The following is a 13,373-nucleotide window of genomic DNA, read 5'->3' as shown; positions in this document are numbered from 1 at the left end:
CTTCTAGGGCATTAGCAATGGGGAAATCTGCTCCAGGCTCACAATAGCAGTTAAGAGAGAGCCAAGAAATCCTCAAAAACACCACAAACCACTTTGCATTGCAAAACTGTTCAATTTATTTATCCTCTCTCTCTAAACACTTTTACCGCACACTGTTTTACTACTGTTCACCAAACAAAATGATAATTGCCAAAGTTACCAGCATCTGTAATGCCTGTTTAGAATCTTAATTTAGATTATGTTGCAGATAATTTCTATATGGAACCATTTGTTCTATTATAAATGTTAATATAGAGACAGTGGAAATGTTGACATTCTCAATTAGTTAATTTGAATTTGAGATAAAATTTTATGGGATTTTAAAATTTATGTATTTTTTAATGTAAAAAGCCACCTGCTGGACTCTGATGCTGAAGAAATATGCTTTGAAAACTGATGTATCACATAAAACAAAACAAACAACAAAAAACCACTTTGCCATAACATATATGGAGTTCCCCCCAAATAATGGTTTAAACATTGTGAGGAATCATCAGCATTAAAAGGATTATATAACAAGTCCTCATTAATATGATCACCAAAAAGTCATTTTTCAAACAGCTGAACATTTTAAAGCACTTCAACTGAAAGAAAACAAGAAATACAAAACTGAGAACAATTATTTTTATCCATAATTATTTTAATTATTTTCAGTACTAATCTGTTAATATTATGTAGATATAGCCATCTAAAAGAATGACATGCCAATTCAACTTAATACATTCTATCACACCACTTCTTTTTTGCTAGACACTTAAATTTAGTGCCAAACAAACTACAATTACCATTAAAAACTACAAACATATTATATTTATGGGATATATCTATGAAAAAACAATAAAGAAAGAATTCTGGTTGCAATTGTGCCTAAAAAAGGGATAATTAGAATCAAGTGTTGAAGATCAATGAAATTTATTTTCTAGTATGTTCTGAGTCTAGAAGTATAAAAAGATGGTATATTTTTTCAGTGGCTCATTCAAGCACTACTTATTAATTTATTTGCTAAATAACACTATCATCCAGAGGTAGCAACAATTTGTTTGCCTGATTAACTTCTATAACTTTGTAAAAAAAAATCTGATAGCCAGTTCTGAAAAAGTTTGACCAATTTATATAATTTATATAGTGATATAAATATATATACTATATGATATATAGTATATAATTTATATAATTATAAATACATAATTTATATATTTATACAGTGTAAATTATTTACCTTCTTCATACTCACAGAGTCAAATGGCCTACAGAAGTAAAGCAAATGCTTGAAAAGGTCAACATGGGGGGGGGCTACTGTGCGAACTTTGTTAGTCAGTTACTACCTAAATCATGCTGATCACACTGATAAATGGCCAAAACGCAAGCCTGCTGGGAAAAAAAAATAAAACATTATTCTCATAGTGTCAATATTGAACTAATCTAAAGATGTTCACACATACAAGAATAGGGGAAATAGTCTAAATCCTTATTTAACTTGATGTGTTAATGCTGATGTGTTAAGTATTTATTCTGAATAGATATCTCAAGAGTATAAAATAAAGTGATGACTGATTTAGGGTGTGGTTCATGAAATGCAGTTTCAATTCTTACAGCCCCACTTCTTATAATGTAATTTCATCCTATACCAAGCCACCATAAACTATCAAAATACAAATAAGCCAAATGAGATATTAATTTAATCTGCCACAGAAGTAGCCTTTTTCAAAATTTATAAATTGAAATCTAAAAATACAAGCAAAATTAATTAAAAGGAAAAGCATATAGTATGATAAATATACATAGGTATATTTTATGAAAGCCGATAAACCAGTGTGCTGTTTGGGGCGAGTAAGAGCCTTCTTTGCCAGTGTATTAATATACTTCTGATTTGGAATGAAATTATGTAAATTAATATAATAAAATAACATAGTAAAGTCCCAAATAAAATACCAAAACTACACAAGTCTGTAATAAAATGAGGTTCACTAAAACTGACGCACAAAAGAATTATTTGCACAGATCAAGTTAGTATTGACAAGAGGGTTCAATACATTTTTATTGGGAAGAAAAAGAAAATAAGGAATAGAGTTAGAAAACTACCCCACATTTTAAAGATAGTACCTACATGATACTTTAGATCTTTAGATAATGAAGTTCTAAACCAGTTTGGCAGTAAGATTTTTTTTCCAGTTTTTGTATAAATATATTGTACATATTATTTTATAAGGATGGGAGAGGAGAAATACCGAAAACTAGGAAAACACCACATTCTTACACATCCTACCTCAAAACCTACAAAAGCTCCAGTAAGACATACAAATCTACAATGGGAAAAAAAACTGATAAAACATCCTTAAACTGCTTTAAGGAAAATATATATATAAAGCAATATAATTTATGACTATCCCAAGATACATCAACTTTGTATTTTTCCTGTCTAATCATCTATTTCTAATGTAAATAGACCATACTATCTGTCTAAAATTAATATGAAATTTAAAACATTAAAGATCACTGAAATTTGCTTCAAAATAATTTTGGGAGGGTGAGAGTTAGAGAGAAAACAAGATTGGCCAATTGTTGCTAATTGTTGATTGTTGGGCAATCAGTTTGTGGGGGGGGGTTCAAAATTCTCTTCTCTCTACATATATTTATATTTAAAGTTGTCCATAATAAGGTTTTGAAAACTAGAAAATAACTTCATTAAAACACAAAGAAGAATTATGTATGGGATAGTATATTTGTTTTTAAAACATGGAATAAATAATAATTATTTTGGAAATAGTATAAGAGCAACTTAAAAGCATATGCAATAAATAATATAACATTTAGACTAATAAATACAATAATTTTCACCTTTCTTGTTTTAAATTTTCACTTGAAAAACAATTTGGTTTTTTTATATATTGACAGTAAACACAATTATATAGCACTACACAAAGAAAAATGTAACAAATTTTACACTGAAGCCTTAAAAAGAGAAAACAGAACAGAAAAAGAAGACTCCAGTGCATCTCTAAACCTGTAGGTTCAGAATTAAACAGAGAGGTGTTGACTGAGAGTACTGCCTTGTCCCTTTGAAAGCTAGTCACACTTACAGCAATAAAGATCAAAGGTTTAATCTCACATCATATACTAAATGCATATAAAAACTCATTTGCAAGCTACATTCTTGATCTAGTTTTGATATCTAAAATTCTTATGAATCTTTCTAGGGACCGTTCCTTTAGAAGTAAAGCATTTTTACTAGTCATTTTCTTCTTCTCCTTAAACATAAAAAATACTTCAACCAGCTCAACCAGCCAAGCAGGCCTTTCTCTTCCCCTGCGGACACCTCCTGCAGTAGAGAAGTTCATTAAGTTTTATGATCTCCCCAAGTCAGTCCTGCTTATAAGCCTCACAAAGGCTACAAATCTGGCAAACCATCATGTATGCCATTAGACATTACTAGTAAATGAACGCTATTTAGGGTTTGTGGTGGCAATAAATCAGAGTTTGGTTGGCAGCTATCAACATGGAGTGTTTTAACCTACCATTTAAAAAGGAAAAGGTTGTGTTGATTTTTTCTAATATATAACTTTTTTTTACAATATGATTCAGATTATATCTAAAATACTAGATTTTCATTAAAAAATGAATAATTTTTTTCTTAAAAAAGAACCACTTCCTTCTTTCAAACTCTCATAATTAGGGTGTTTGGCAAGAAGATAAATTTTTGAGGATGAAATATTTTACAAAGGAAAGCACTTCAGTCAAGATTACCATGGCCAAAACGGTGAGGGAACACACCAAAAGAAGTATGCAGATGAGCAGAACTCTTTGGTATCAAGGATATTTAATAAGAGATAGATGGTAAAATATGGCTTTAAAAATCCGGAGAAAAATCTTAACATACCAACGGTTATTTTACTGGTTGCTTCCTTAGTTTTAAATGAACAAGTATCTTGATTTTAAAACCTGTAACTTTTCAGTTGCTTTCGAAAGGCACAAAAACCACATTTCAACATTTCTTTCCCAAAATAACTATATAATAAATTTTACCAAAAAATATATTTTCAAAAAAAAGCATCTTATAGTAAAAGTATACTTTCCTTACCTCTAAACAAGAAAATAATATAATTGTAGTAGATTATCCATTTATATGTCAGAAGGGAAAAATACCTTTTCATATATGGTAAGGGGGAAAAACAGATGTTTTCCAAACTAAATCCTCCATGTGCATCAAAACTGGCAGTGTTCACTGACTGATCAGAAACCTCAAAATCTACTGGCAGATTTACAAATACATGGAATTTTTTTTTAATGATTTTGTCTTATTTCAGAGGAAAAGCACAACTGAAATAACATTATTCACTGAAGTGACAGTTCACCTCCAACCCCTCCATTATGCAGAATAGAGTCATCACACAATGTTCCAGTTTTCTATTCACAAATGACTAAGTAAACTTTCTCTAGATTATAAAGAATTAATTTTGGGGTACTATACTATTAGATTAAATAAAATGATTTAGAGAAAAAGCATTATGCAACACACAAATACTCTACAATGCTTATTTTAAGTTCATGTTTCTGAAGTGTAACTATGGAAGCAGATGGGGGGGGTGGGACATGGAATTTGCTGCCCAGCTTTCTTTGCTTTGGTAACAATAATGTCTACACAGCTGTTTTATTTGAAATTGAAGATTCTGAGTACCTCTCATTTTCAGACTGGTTTTGGAGGGTCAGGAGAAGCTATGGGTAGGAGGGGAGAAAAGAGAGGAGAGAAAGAGCTTCACCCCCATCAATCACTCAGTACTTAAATCTCATCCCTCTCCAGCTTAAAGAGGCTGGCAGGAAGATGCCTCTGCCCAGACAGCCGCCTTTACTCTTTGTCGGCTGTTGGCTTTTTACAAAAGAGATAACATACAAACTTGGATCCGCTGGCCAAAGCACAAAAAGAAGATTTAATTTACAAGTTATCACTGAAAGCCCCAGAAACAATTTCAAAATACAAAAATTTCTTTTGTCAGCTACCTCTTACTTCTTAAACAGCAATAGCCCTATCAAAGCTCTCCCTGCCAGTAATCCCAGACTCTGAAAAGACTTGTTTCTTTTTTGTAACTCACCTTTGACACGTGGTTGACTATACTTTCCTTTAGAATGGTGTAACTAAGTCCTGTGCAAATAAGCAACTAGAGGACTTATGCTTCCTAATTGAATTCTGCCTGCTGCTAAGTGTCTAAACATGAAAAGTAGTTTATTGGGCTTGGTTCTCAAGCTAGCTAGACCAAAACTTAAAAAATAGTAAAAAAATAAATACAAATCATGAGGAGGAGGTGAGAAGGGAGAAGTATCAAGCCCCTCTGCCTAGTAATATAAGGCTGTATAAAGTTGAATCAATCTTAATATTCACAACATAGTCAATACCCCAGTGCTTAGCTGTCAGCAGAAGCTGAAGTGGAGCCCTGATAGCAAGAAAATCCTTGGACATTAAGCAACATAATTTACTGAGTATTGCACACTTTTAGGCTTCTAAACTAAGAATCTTCAAGATTTAATGCTGGATGTCTTATTTCATAGTCAGATAAAAATTATCTACCATTTTAAATCACAATGCTTTCTAAAGGTAGCTAAAAAATCAACACACAATAAAAGTTAGTAATTTAAAATGCCTATGATTTTCAAAACATAAAATATATCTTTAAAAGAATCATGCATCATTAAGAAACCATCCATACAATGCGAAGAGTACAGGAAATGTACTCTTTAGGCTCTCTTATTATTTGCTGTTAATTATGGTTTAGCATATATATTTAATAAATAGCAATAACCCATCATCTTTTCTTGATTACTTTTAGGATCAGAATAGTATTGCAAAATGAAAAATCTGTTTACAAGGAAAGCAACTCGTATATCAACCTAAGAATTATATGCAGTATGCTATTATTTGTACATTCAATTTAAGCACAATCACATCTAACCTTTTAAATACCATCACTCGGATATTGCCTACCTTGGACTTTAACTTTTTCTCTTTTGCCTCAACTTAAAAAATGGAAACTTTAAAATACCATACATCCAACACACACACACAAAATCAACTGTAAAGCTTGTTTAATGCACTTGTTTGCCATATAAAGGGAAGATAATGCCAAATTCAAACTAAAACATCTAAATTAAATCTCTACTTCAATTTGAGCCATTATCTCTCCTCGACTAAAATATCTTCACTTAAGAAAGTCTGACAAGAAAGTTACATTGAAATGAATTGTCAAAAATTTGCCTAATATGTACCTGTAGTTTTCATTCCAGGGCTTCTGCAAAACCTGTCTACTCATGTATTTACTGATTTAAACACTTCAAAATTGTTTAACCTGCATCTGTGGACCTTCTTCTACTTTAGCACAGTTACAAGTGTAATGATCTCAAGATACAAAATTTAATAAAAGTATTAGTGGATGTAATACATCGCATAGGACTACACAAATCATTATCCTTTCTTGATTCTAAAAAGTAATCTTCCTATCTAAAACACTAATTCAAACAAGCTACTGGAGTCTGTTCAATTGCATTTATTCTTCTATCTGTGGAGCTGAAGCTTAACGCTGTCTAAGTAAAACAAAGTTCGGGCTATGCTTCTCCCGGGAACTCGGTCCTGGCATCCAGTCTCCCGTTGCTCCTTTTAAAACTGACACACAAACAAGGCGAAAGGAGACTGGAGAGGGCGGCTGGCGCTCCGGGGGCCCCCTCCCCACCTGCAGCCAGGGGCAGCCGCACAGGGACGGCGACCCAGCCCTATCCGCACCTACACTTCATTTTACACCAGGAGCGGAATTGAGAAATCGACTCCAGATTTATTGCAGTTTTTTCTCAAGATCAGGACGTGCGAAGGAGAGAATGATCAAAGATGGCGGTGCCCAAAAGCAGCAGCTCTCAACTGGAGAGTCGAAGGAGTAGCTCCGACCCCACCTCGGGGGTCTCCAGGCCCACTGCGAAGCGCAGTGTCTTACCTGTTTTCTCTTTAATCTCACACAGGACGCTGAAGAGCGCGGGTTTCATTCTGTGACAGTTCAGGGCATGTTTCCTAAAAAACAAATAGCAAAACACAAAGGTATTAGCATCACCTATGGAATAATATGGCGCCTTCCTTTAAGTTAGATCCAAGATTTAATTTCGGCCCCCTACTTTGGAAGGCTGTTCTGAACCATGGGAAGTCAACAAAAACTCAAGTTGACTAGTTCGCGGTAGCCGGCAAGCCCCGGCGGCGAAAGCTCCAGCCGGAGCGAAGCGGACGAGCCCTCTGTCCGGCAGGCAGCAGCCTCGGCAACCGCAGACGCAAACCCGCGCGGGGAGCCTCGCTCCGGGGGCAGACGGTGGCCACCCGGGGGAGGGGACGGGCGCGGAGGGGCTCCCGCGTCCGCCCTCCGTAGCGGGAGCGGGCGCAGCGCGGCCGGCCGACTGCGGCCAGCGGGCGGGTGACAGCTCGGCGAAGTTTGCAAGGCGGCCCTCCTTCCCCAAGAACTTGGCCGCCCGCACCCGGACCCGCCAGGGAACCGCCCATCGCCCCGCGGCCGGGCTGGGGCGGCCGCCCGCACCGCGGGGTCGTCCCGCGGCAAGGGGAGCCGGCACCCGGACTCCGGGCCCGAGGAGAAAGTTGCACTTCCCTCCAGCGCGGCCCGGGGCCCTGCTCGGGCGGCGCGCGCCGGGGTCCGGCGGGAGGTTTAAATCCGTGGGAGGGGGCCGGGCTGCGAGGGCAGGACAGGGGAGAAAAGAGACACAAAATCCGCGCCGCGCCAAGTCTGTCCCGAGCCCTGCGAGCAACTTTGCCGACTCCCGCCTGCGAAGGGGGGCGCGGGCAAGTCCCCCAGAGGCCGGGGCGGGCGGCCGGTTTTCGGAGAAAGTTCCTGGCCAGGGGCTGAGGCCCCTGCCCCGGGCGCCACCCCGGGCCCTGACACTGCCGCGGGCCCGACTCCCGCACACACACAAAAGATGCTTAATGAGACGACACCAACTTTGCTTGCGCCTCGTCCAAGCTCTGGTCGGTGATGGTCATGATCTGATGGAGGATATCGCCGATGTCCTGCTTCCTGCCGTCGCCGTCCGCCCCTTCGTGGCCGTGCGGGGGAGGCGGCAGGGCCATGCCCCCCTGCACCGAGTGGCCGGCCAGGTTCACCCCGGCCAGAGTCTGCAGCATCCTGGATTGATCGTCCATCCCGCCGCGCGCGGGCGGGAGCGGGCGGCGGCTGAGGCGAAGGCTGAGGCGGCGGCGGCGGCAAGGGAGGAGAAGAAAGAGGGGGAGGGGGAGGGGGAGGCGGCCGCTCGCTCCCCGCCCGCGCGGGGAGGGGGCGGCCCGGCCGGCGGGGCCCGCGGCTGAGGCGGAGCGGACCGGCGCCCGGCTCTGGCTTCCGCCGCCGCCGAGGCTGGGGAGAAGCGGCGGGCGGAAGCGCCGGGCTCCGCGGCGGTGGCGGAGGCAGCGGCGCCCGCTGCCCTCACGCGGCCGCCGCGCCGCCTCCTAGCCGCCGCGCGCCCCGCCGGGCGGCCCCGCGCAACTTGCTCCTCAGCGCCGGCCGAGTTGCCGGGACGCCCGCGGACCCCGCGCCAGCCTGCGCACTCCCCTCCCTCGGCCGCCGCCGCCGCCGCCGCCTCGGCCGGGCGGGATCCAAGCCCCCGCGGCCCCGGGGGAGGGAGCGGCGGCGGCGGGCGGCGGCGTAGGAGGAGGCCGGCGGGCGGGCCGCGGGGAACCAGGGGGGCCGAGGAGGAAAGTTTGGGAGCGGGCGGGCAGGCGCGGCGGGGGCGCGGAGCCCGATGGAGGGCCCTGGCGGGCCGCGCGCCGGACGAACAGCAGATTGATGGACCAGGAAAAGTCGCCGCCGCCACTGCTGGAGCCACGCACCCAGCCAGCAGCCGCCGCGGACCGGGCTCGAAGGCCGCTCGGCTGAGGGATTGACAGGCTGCCAGTGCCACTCACTCACTGCGGCCCCGGCGCCCGGGGGGAGGGGCGGGGGCGAGCGGGAGGGCGGGGGAGCGCTTCGCACGCCCCGCCCCCGGGGGCGGTGCGCTCACTCATTGGGCCTTGCGCCTCCCGCCGCCGCCGCTGGCACCGCCCCCGAAGTTCAGCCCGCCCCCTCTGGCCTCCGATTCCTGGCTCCTGAGAGTGAGCCACCGGATCCTCACGCCTAGTCGCGTCTTGGCCCCCCGAGATGGACCGCCCGGGCCCGCAAACGTTGTACCTTCGCCCCGACCCCTACTTCCTACTGGTGGCAGTCATGGGTGCGGGGGGTTGTGTATGGGACAGGGGGCAACTCGCTCCCAAGCCAGGGTATGCTACCCCGCGGCGCCCGTGAGCTTCACGCCTCGGACAGCGCCTAGTGCACTTTCCCGCTCTTCCAGCCAGGGGGTGGTACCTTCTGGGTACCAGGCTCCCCGTGCCGGGCCAATCGCATCGCCATTGGGGCCGAACGGGGCGGGACGGAGGCAAGAAAGGACTGTCCCAATTGGAGCGTTCGAAAGGGCCTGGGCAGAGGCAGGGAAGGAGCGGAGGTGGCCCCGCCCCTCCTGCTGTCGCCATAGTAACCGAGCGGGCGCTGCTCCGAGTTGGTGCCAACGCTGGGCCCTTGCACTGTCCCTCAAGGAGTGACCAGTTAAGGTAGGAGCCTGTTTCTGGCATGCTTGAAGGCGGAACTGAGTGCCATACATGTTCCCTTGAAAGGGGAACAGACAAAAATGTGTCAGAGAGAAGTGGGTCCCTCCAGGAGGAGGGAAGATGCCTAAACTCCAAGACTTGATTTCAAGGTTTACAACACTTTTTACATACTCTGCGACTCCTGGTAATCCAGGGACTACTCCTTAGGCAGCGTTTGCTATTAGATGCCTCCAGATGTGCCCAATCTGCAAAAGCAAGCTCTTTATTACAAAGATACATTTGTTTAGGAATAGACTGGATTTTACGTGTCAACTTACCTCATCACTGTGGGTCGTTGAATGTTAGTGATGCCAGCCACAGATTTTCATGTCTATAACACCTCTTCTTCTATTGTACTCTGTCTACAAATAACTAAAGGCTCGCATTGTTTTGGAATCAGGACTTCCACCTCTTGTGGAGACTTGAGCTTGCTCTTAAGCTGATTTCCCAAACAGGAGCTTCAACGTGTTTTCCCCATATTAGATTCATGGAGCTCACCCTAGATGAGTCCTTTGAATGGGTGGTTCTGAAAAGTGTCCTTGTTCCATCCCCAAACTCAGCAAGCTGTCTTACCTGAAACCGAAAATAGGGGTGGGTGTGAGAATATGAAAAATGGCTCTTACGCTGCAGGGTTTAATGTAGGACAAGCAGTTCTTTAAATGCCAGATGGATTCTTGGAATGAAGCAGGCTACTCAGTTCCAGGTTCTTTCCTTCATATGTTGTGTGTACTTTTAAATACTCCCCACTGCAAAGCTAATAGCTAAGCTTACAGTTAGGCAAGCTAAAATCCTTACAAACTGCACAGCTGCTGAGGAGGGAGTTCCAAACAATCCACTCTGCCTTACTTACCTCCAAAGAAGAACCCCCTTCATGTTCATTAATATTCCCTGCTCTTCTATAGCCCATTGATGTGTCAAGTTTCTAATTCTTCTTTCAAGCCCCCATTATGAGTTACTCATAGACATCACTGATTGGGGTTTTTCTTCATTCTTAACTTGTTTTTCAAAGCTGTCACCAAATCCTTATACATTTTTGCATAAAGGAGCAAGAGCAAGCAGACAACCTTTAATAATTCTCCAATGTTGAAGATGCGAAACCACAGAATTCTAACTGAAAGATGCCTTCATCTCTAAGATTTCTTCCAGCTCTAAAATTCAATGATCCTGTGACTCACTATTAGGCCTCCTCCCTGCCCTCCTTCTAGGCTCATAATCTTGACTAATCAGTCATGAGGATGAGGCTAATTAGCAATGGGGATTTATGGTTATTTCTAGCCCACTCCAAACAATGAGTTATGTAAGCAAAGCAACATATATAAAAATGTAAATAAAATTAAAGAAACACTTAAGCAAATAAAGGCAATTGGGAACTATGGGCTATGTAAACAAACTGAAACATAAAAACATAAATTAGAATTAAGAAAACAGTTAAGCAAATGCCAGCAATTAGGAATAAAACAACTTGTTAAATATCTAACAACCACAGTTATTTTATGGTATATACCTCTAAACCCATGGTCATTCAATGATGTAGAAACTTGATACCATAATTCTGCATTTGGTGATTGAATTAGATTGAGCTTCTGCTTGGGAGGCTTCTCTTTTTGTTATTGTCAATGAGTTGGAGTAGAAGCCTGAGGATCCCAGCTAGGATTCCCTCGCAGAGTCATTGGCAACTGCCACTGATTTAAAACATAAATTCTTTTAAATAGGTTATCAAGTCCCAATAAACAGTGTCAACTAATTGCAGATGCTCCAAGATCTCTTGTGCTTGTGCCAGTTGCTCTTGTGGGATGTTGCCTTATCTCCACTCAGCAATCTGAGTCAAAATGTTGGTGCTTTCACAGATAATATTATAGAATAGAATCTCCCTTAGTACCTGAATTCACCTTTGCTGTTTCTAAGGCAGTGATTATTAAAAAGTCAAAGAAAATGAAATTTACTTTTGGTGAGGGGACATTCATGTAAAGTTAACAGTGACAAAGTGGTGAAAATCAATTAGGGGCTTGTTCATAGCTATCCCTTCCCATGAGTTTATATTAACATCACCATCACCTCTGTCATCAATGTGCTGATTATCACATCAGATTCCATTATCGAGCCCTTTCTATTGGTGGGACACTACGCTCAGTGTCCCTTTGCTTCATTTCATTAGTCTCATAACAGCCAGGTTGGGATTATTATTAGATAAGAGACCAAATGACAGAGGATAAGGAACTTGCACAAGACCACAAAGCCAGTAAGTACTGGAGCTTAAATTTAAATCTTGATCTGTGTGGCTGCGAAGACTATCCTATAAAACACTGCAAAAAAAAAAAAAAAAAAAAAGTCATTTACTCAGATACAATGGCATGCACCTATAGTCCCAGCAATTTGGGAGGCTGAGGCAGGAGGATCACTTAAGTCCAGGTGTTTGATGCCAGCCTGAGCAACATAGGATGACCTTGTCTCTAAAAAAAAAAAAAAAACCCTTGCACAGTCGTGTGCACCTATGGTCCCAGCTACTTGGAAGGCTTAGTGTAGGATCATTTGAGCCCATGAGTTTGGCCTACAGTGTGCTATGGTCACACCTGTGAATAGCCACTTTACTCTAGCCTGGGCAACATAGTGAGACCCCTTCTCTTTAAAAAAATGGTCATTGAATTAAGATTACTAAGTAAAAATCACAAGTCCTTAACAGATGAATTGAAAATTAATGAAAATAAGTAACTAGGTGCTTAAGGAAAAGAGAATAAACAACTCTATTAGAGGAATGGATCTCATAGCAGGGCAGGAGGGAAATGAAAACCAAGGACAGCCAGACCATCCTTTAAGGCCACCCATGACCCCACCTCTCTGAAGCTTTTCTGTCATGCCTGACTTCACCAATCTTTGCTTTAAACTCCCTCATGATATATTTGCCTATAGTACTTAATTTACTAGCACCATACTAGATAGTCCTGTGTTGTGTGCTCACCTATTAGTTTTCTCATCTAGGTCATAAGCATGTCAAGAATGGGGTATTTTAAGATGGCACTATAATATGATTTGATTTGAAAAAAACTAAAAAAGAGTTACACTTGCCATCTTGTCACTTTGGGGAAACTGACTAAATGCTTATTCTCAAACCACATGATTGCTCCATTGCTTTAGGAATGACTCTTTAGAACTGGTATTTACAGTTGATAGTACATATGACATGTGACAGATGTTCATCTGATGGATCTGATGAGTAACCAAAGAATGATTGGGAAAGTGGGAAAACAGTCTACCTTGTACAAAGAGGCCCTTAAAGGGGAATATTTACTGGAATAGTTCATTTCTGGAAAGTGTGACAGAAAGCTCCATCTTTTCTGTCCTTTGATTCCTCATAGCACCTGGAACAATGCAGTCTCGCCCATAGCAGGCACCGGGAGCTGACATGGTCAGTTCTCTGCCTGTCATCTGTTGGCCTGCTTCCTCCATGCTGAAAGACCCTGATTTTATTCTGATGGCAATGTGCTTATTCCCAGGCAAAGTCTAAGGCAAGTGTGAGCATCCTGTCCCTGCTTTCTGACCCTGTATGAAGTAGGGGTAACCTTTCTAATTAAAAAAAAAAAAATGACAGACAGACAGACATGGCTCTTCTTCCTTCTGCCTGTTTCCATCTTTGAATATAGTCCTGATTCTGGAGTAATCACAGCAGCCATCTTATGATAATGAAACAATAATA

At 42.5% G+C, this 13,373-nt stretch overlaps 1 protein-coding gene across 3 annotated transcripts in view; it reads right to left on the bottom strand.

Annotated features, from left to right (window-relative positions):
- PBX3 (PBX homeobox 3) overlaps nt 1–8,934 on the bottom strand; it is a 213,763-nt gene extending 204,829 nt beyond the window's left edge. The window contains exons 1-2 of one of the 3 annotated variants that reach the window (XM_012771919.2): nt 8,013–8,934; nt 7,011–7,084 (exon numbers count right to left, since the gene is read on the bottom strand). In XM_012771919.2, coding sequence (XP_012627373.1) covers nt 7,011–7,084; nt 8,013–8,212 — 274 coding nt within the window. In that variant the 5' untranslated portion in view covers nt 8,213–8,934. Of the gene's footprint in view, nt 1–7,010; nt 7,085–7,185; nt 7,330–8,012 lie in introns of those variants that run through there. The other 2 variants (XM_012771923.3, XM_012771920.3) reach the window with 2 other exon arrangements.
- Nucleotides 8,935–13,373: the final 4,439 nt, after the last annotated feature.

Source organism: Microcebus murinus, chromosome 12 (assembly GCF_040939455.1).
Source record: "Microcebus murinus isolate Inina chromosome 12, M.murinus_Inina_mat1.0, whole genome shotgun sequence".
Lineage (NCBI taxonomy): Eukaryota > Metazoa > Chordata > Mammalia > Primates > Cheirogaleidae > Microcebus > Microcebus murinus.
The sequence above is the reverse complement of the archived record's forward strand: the minus strand, read 5'-3'. Positions and strand labels throughout refer to the sequence as shown.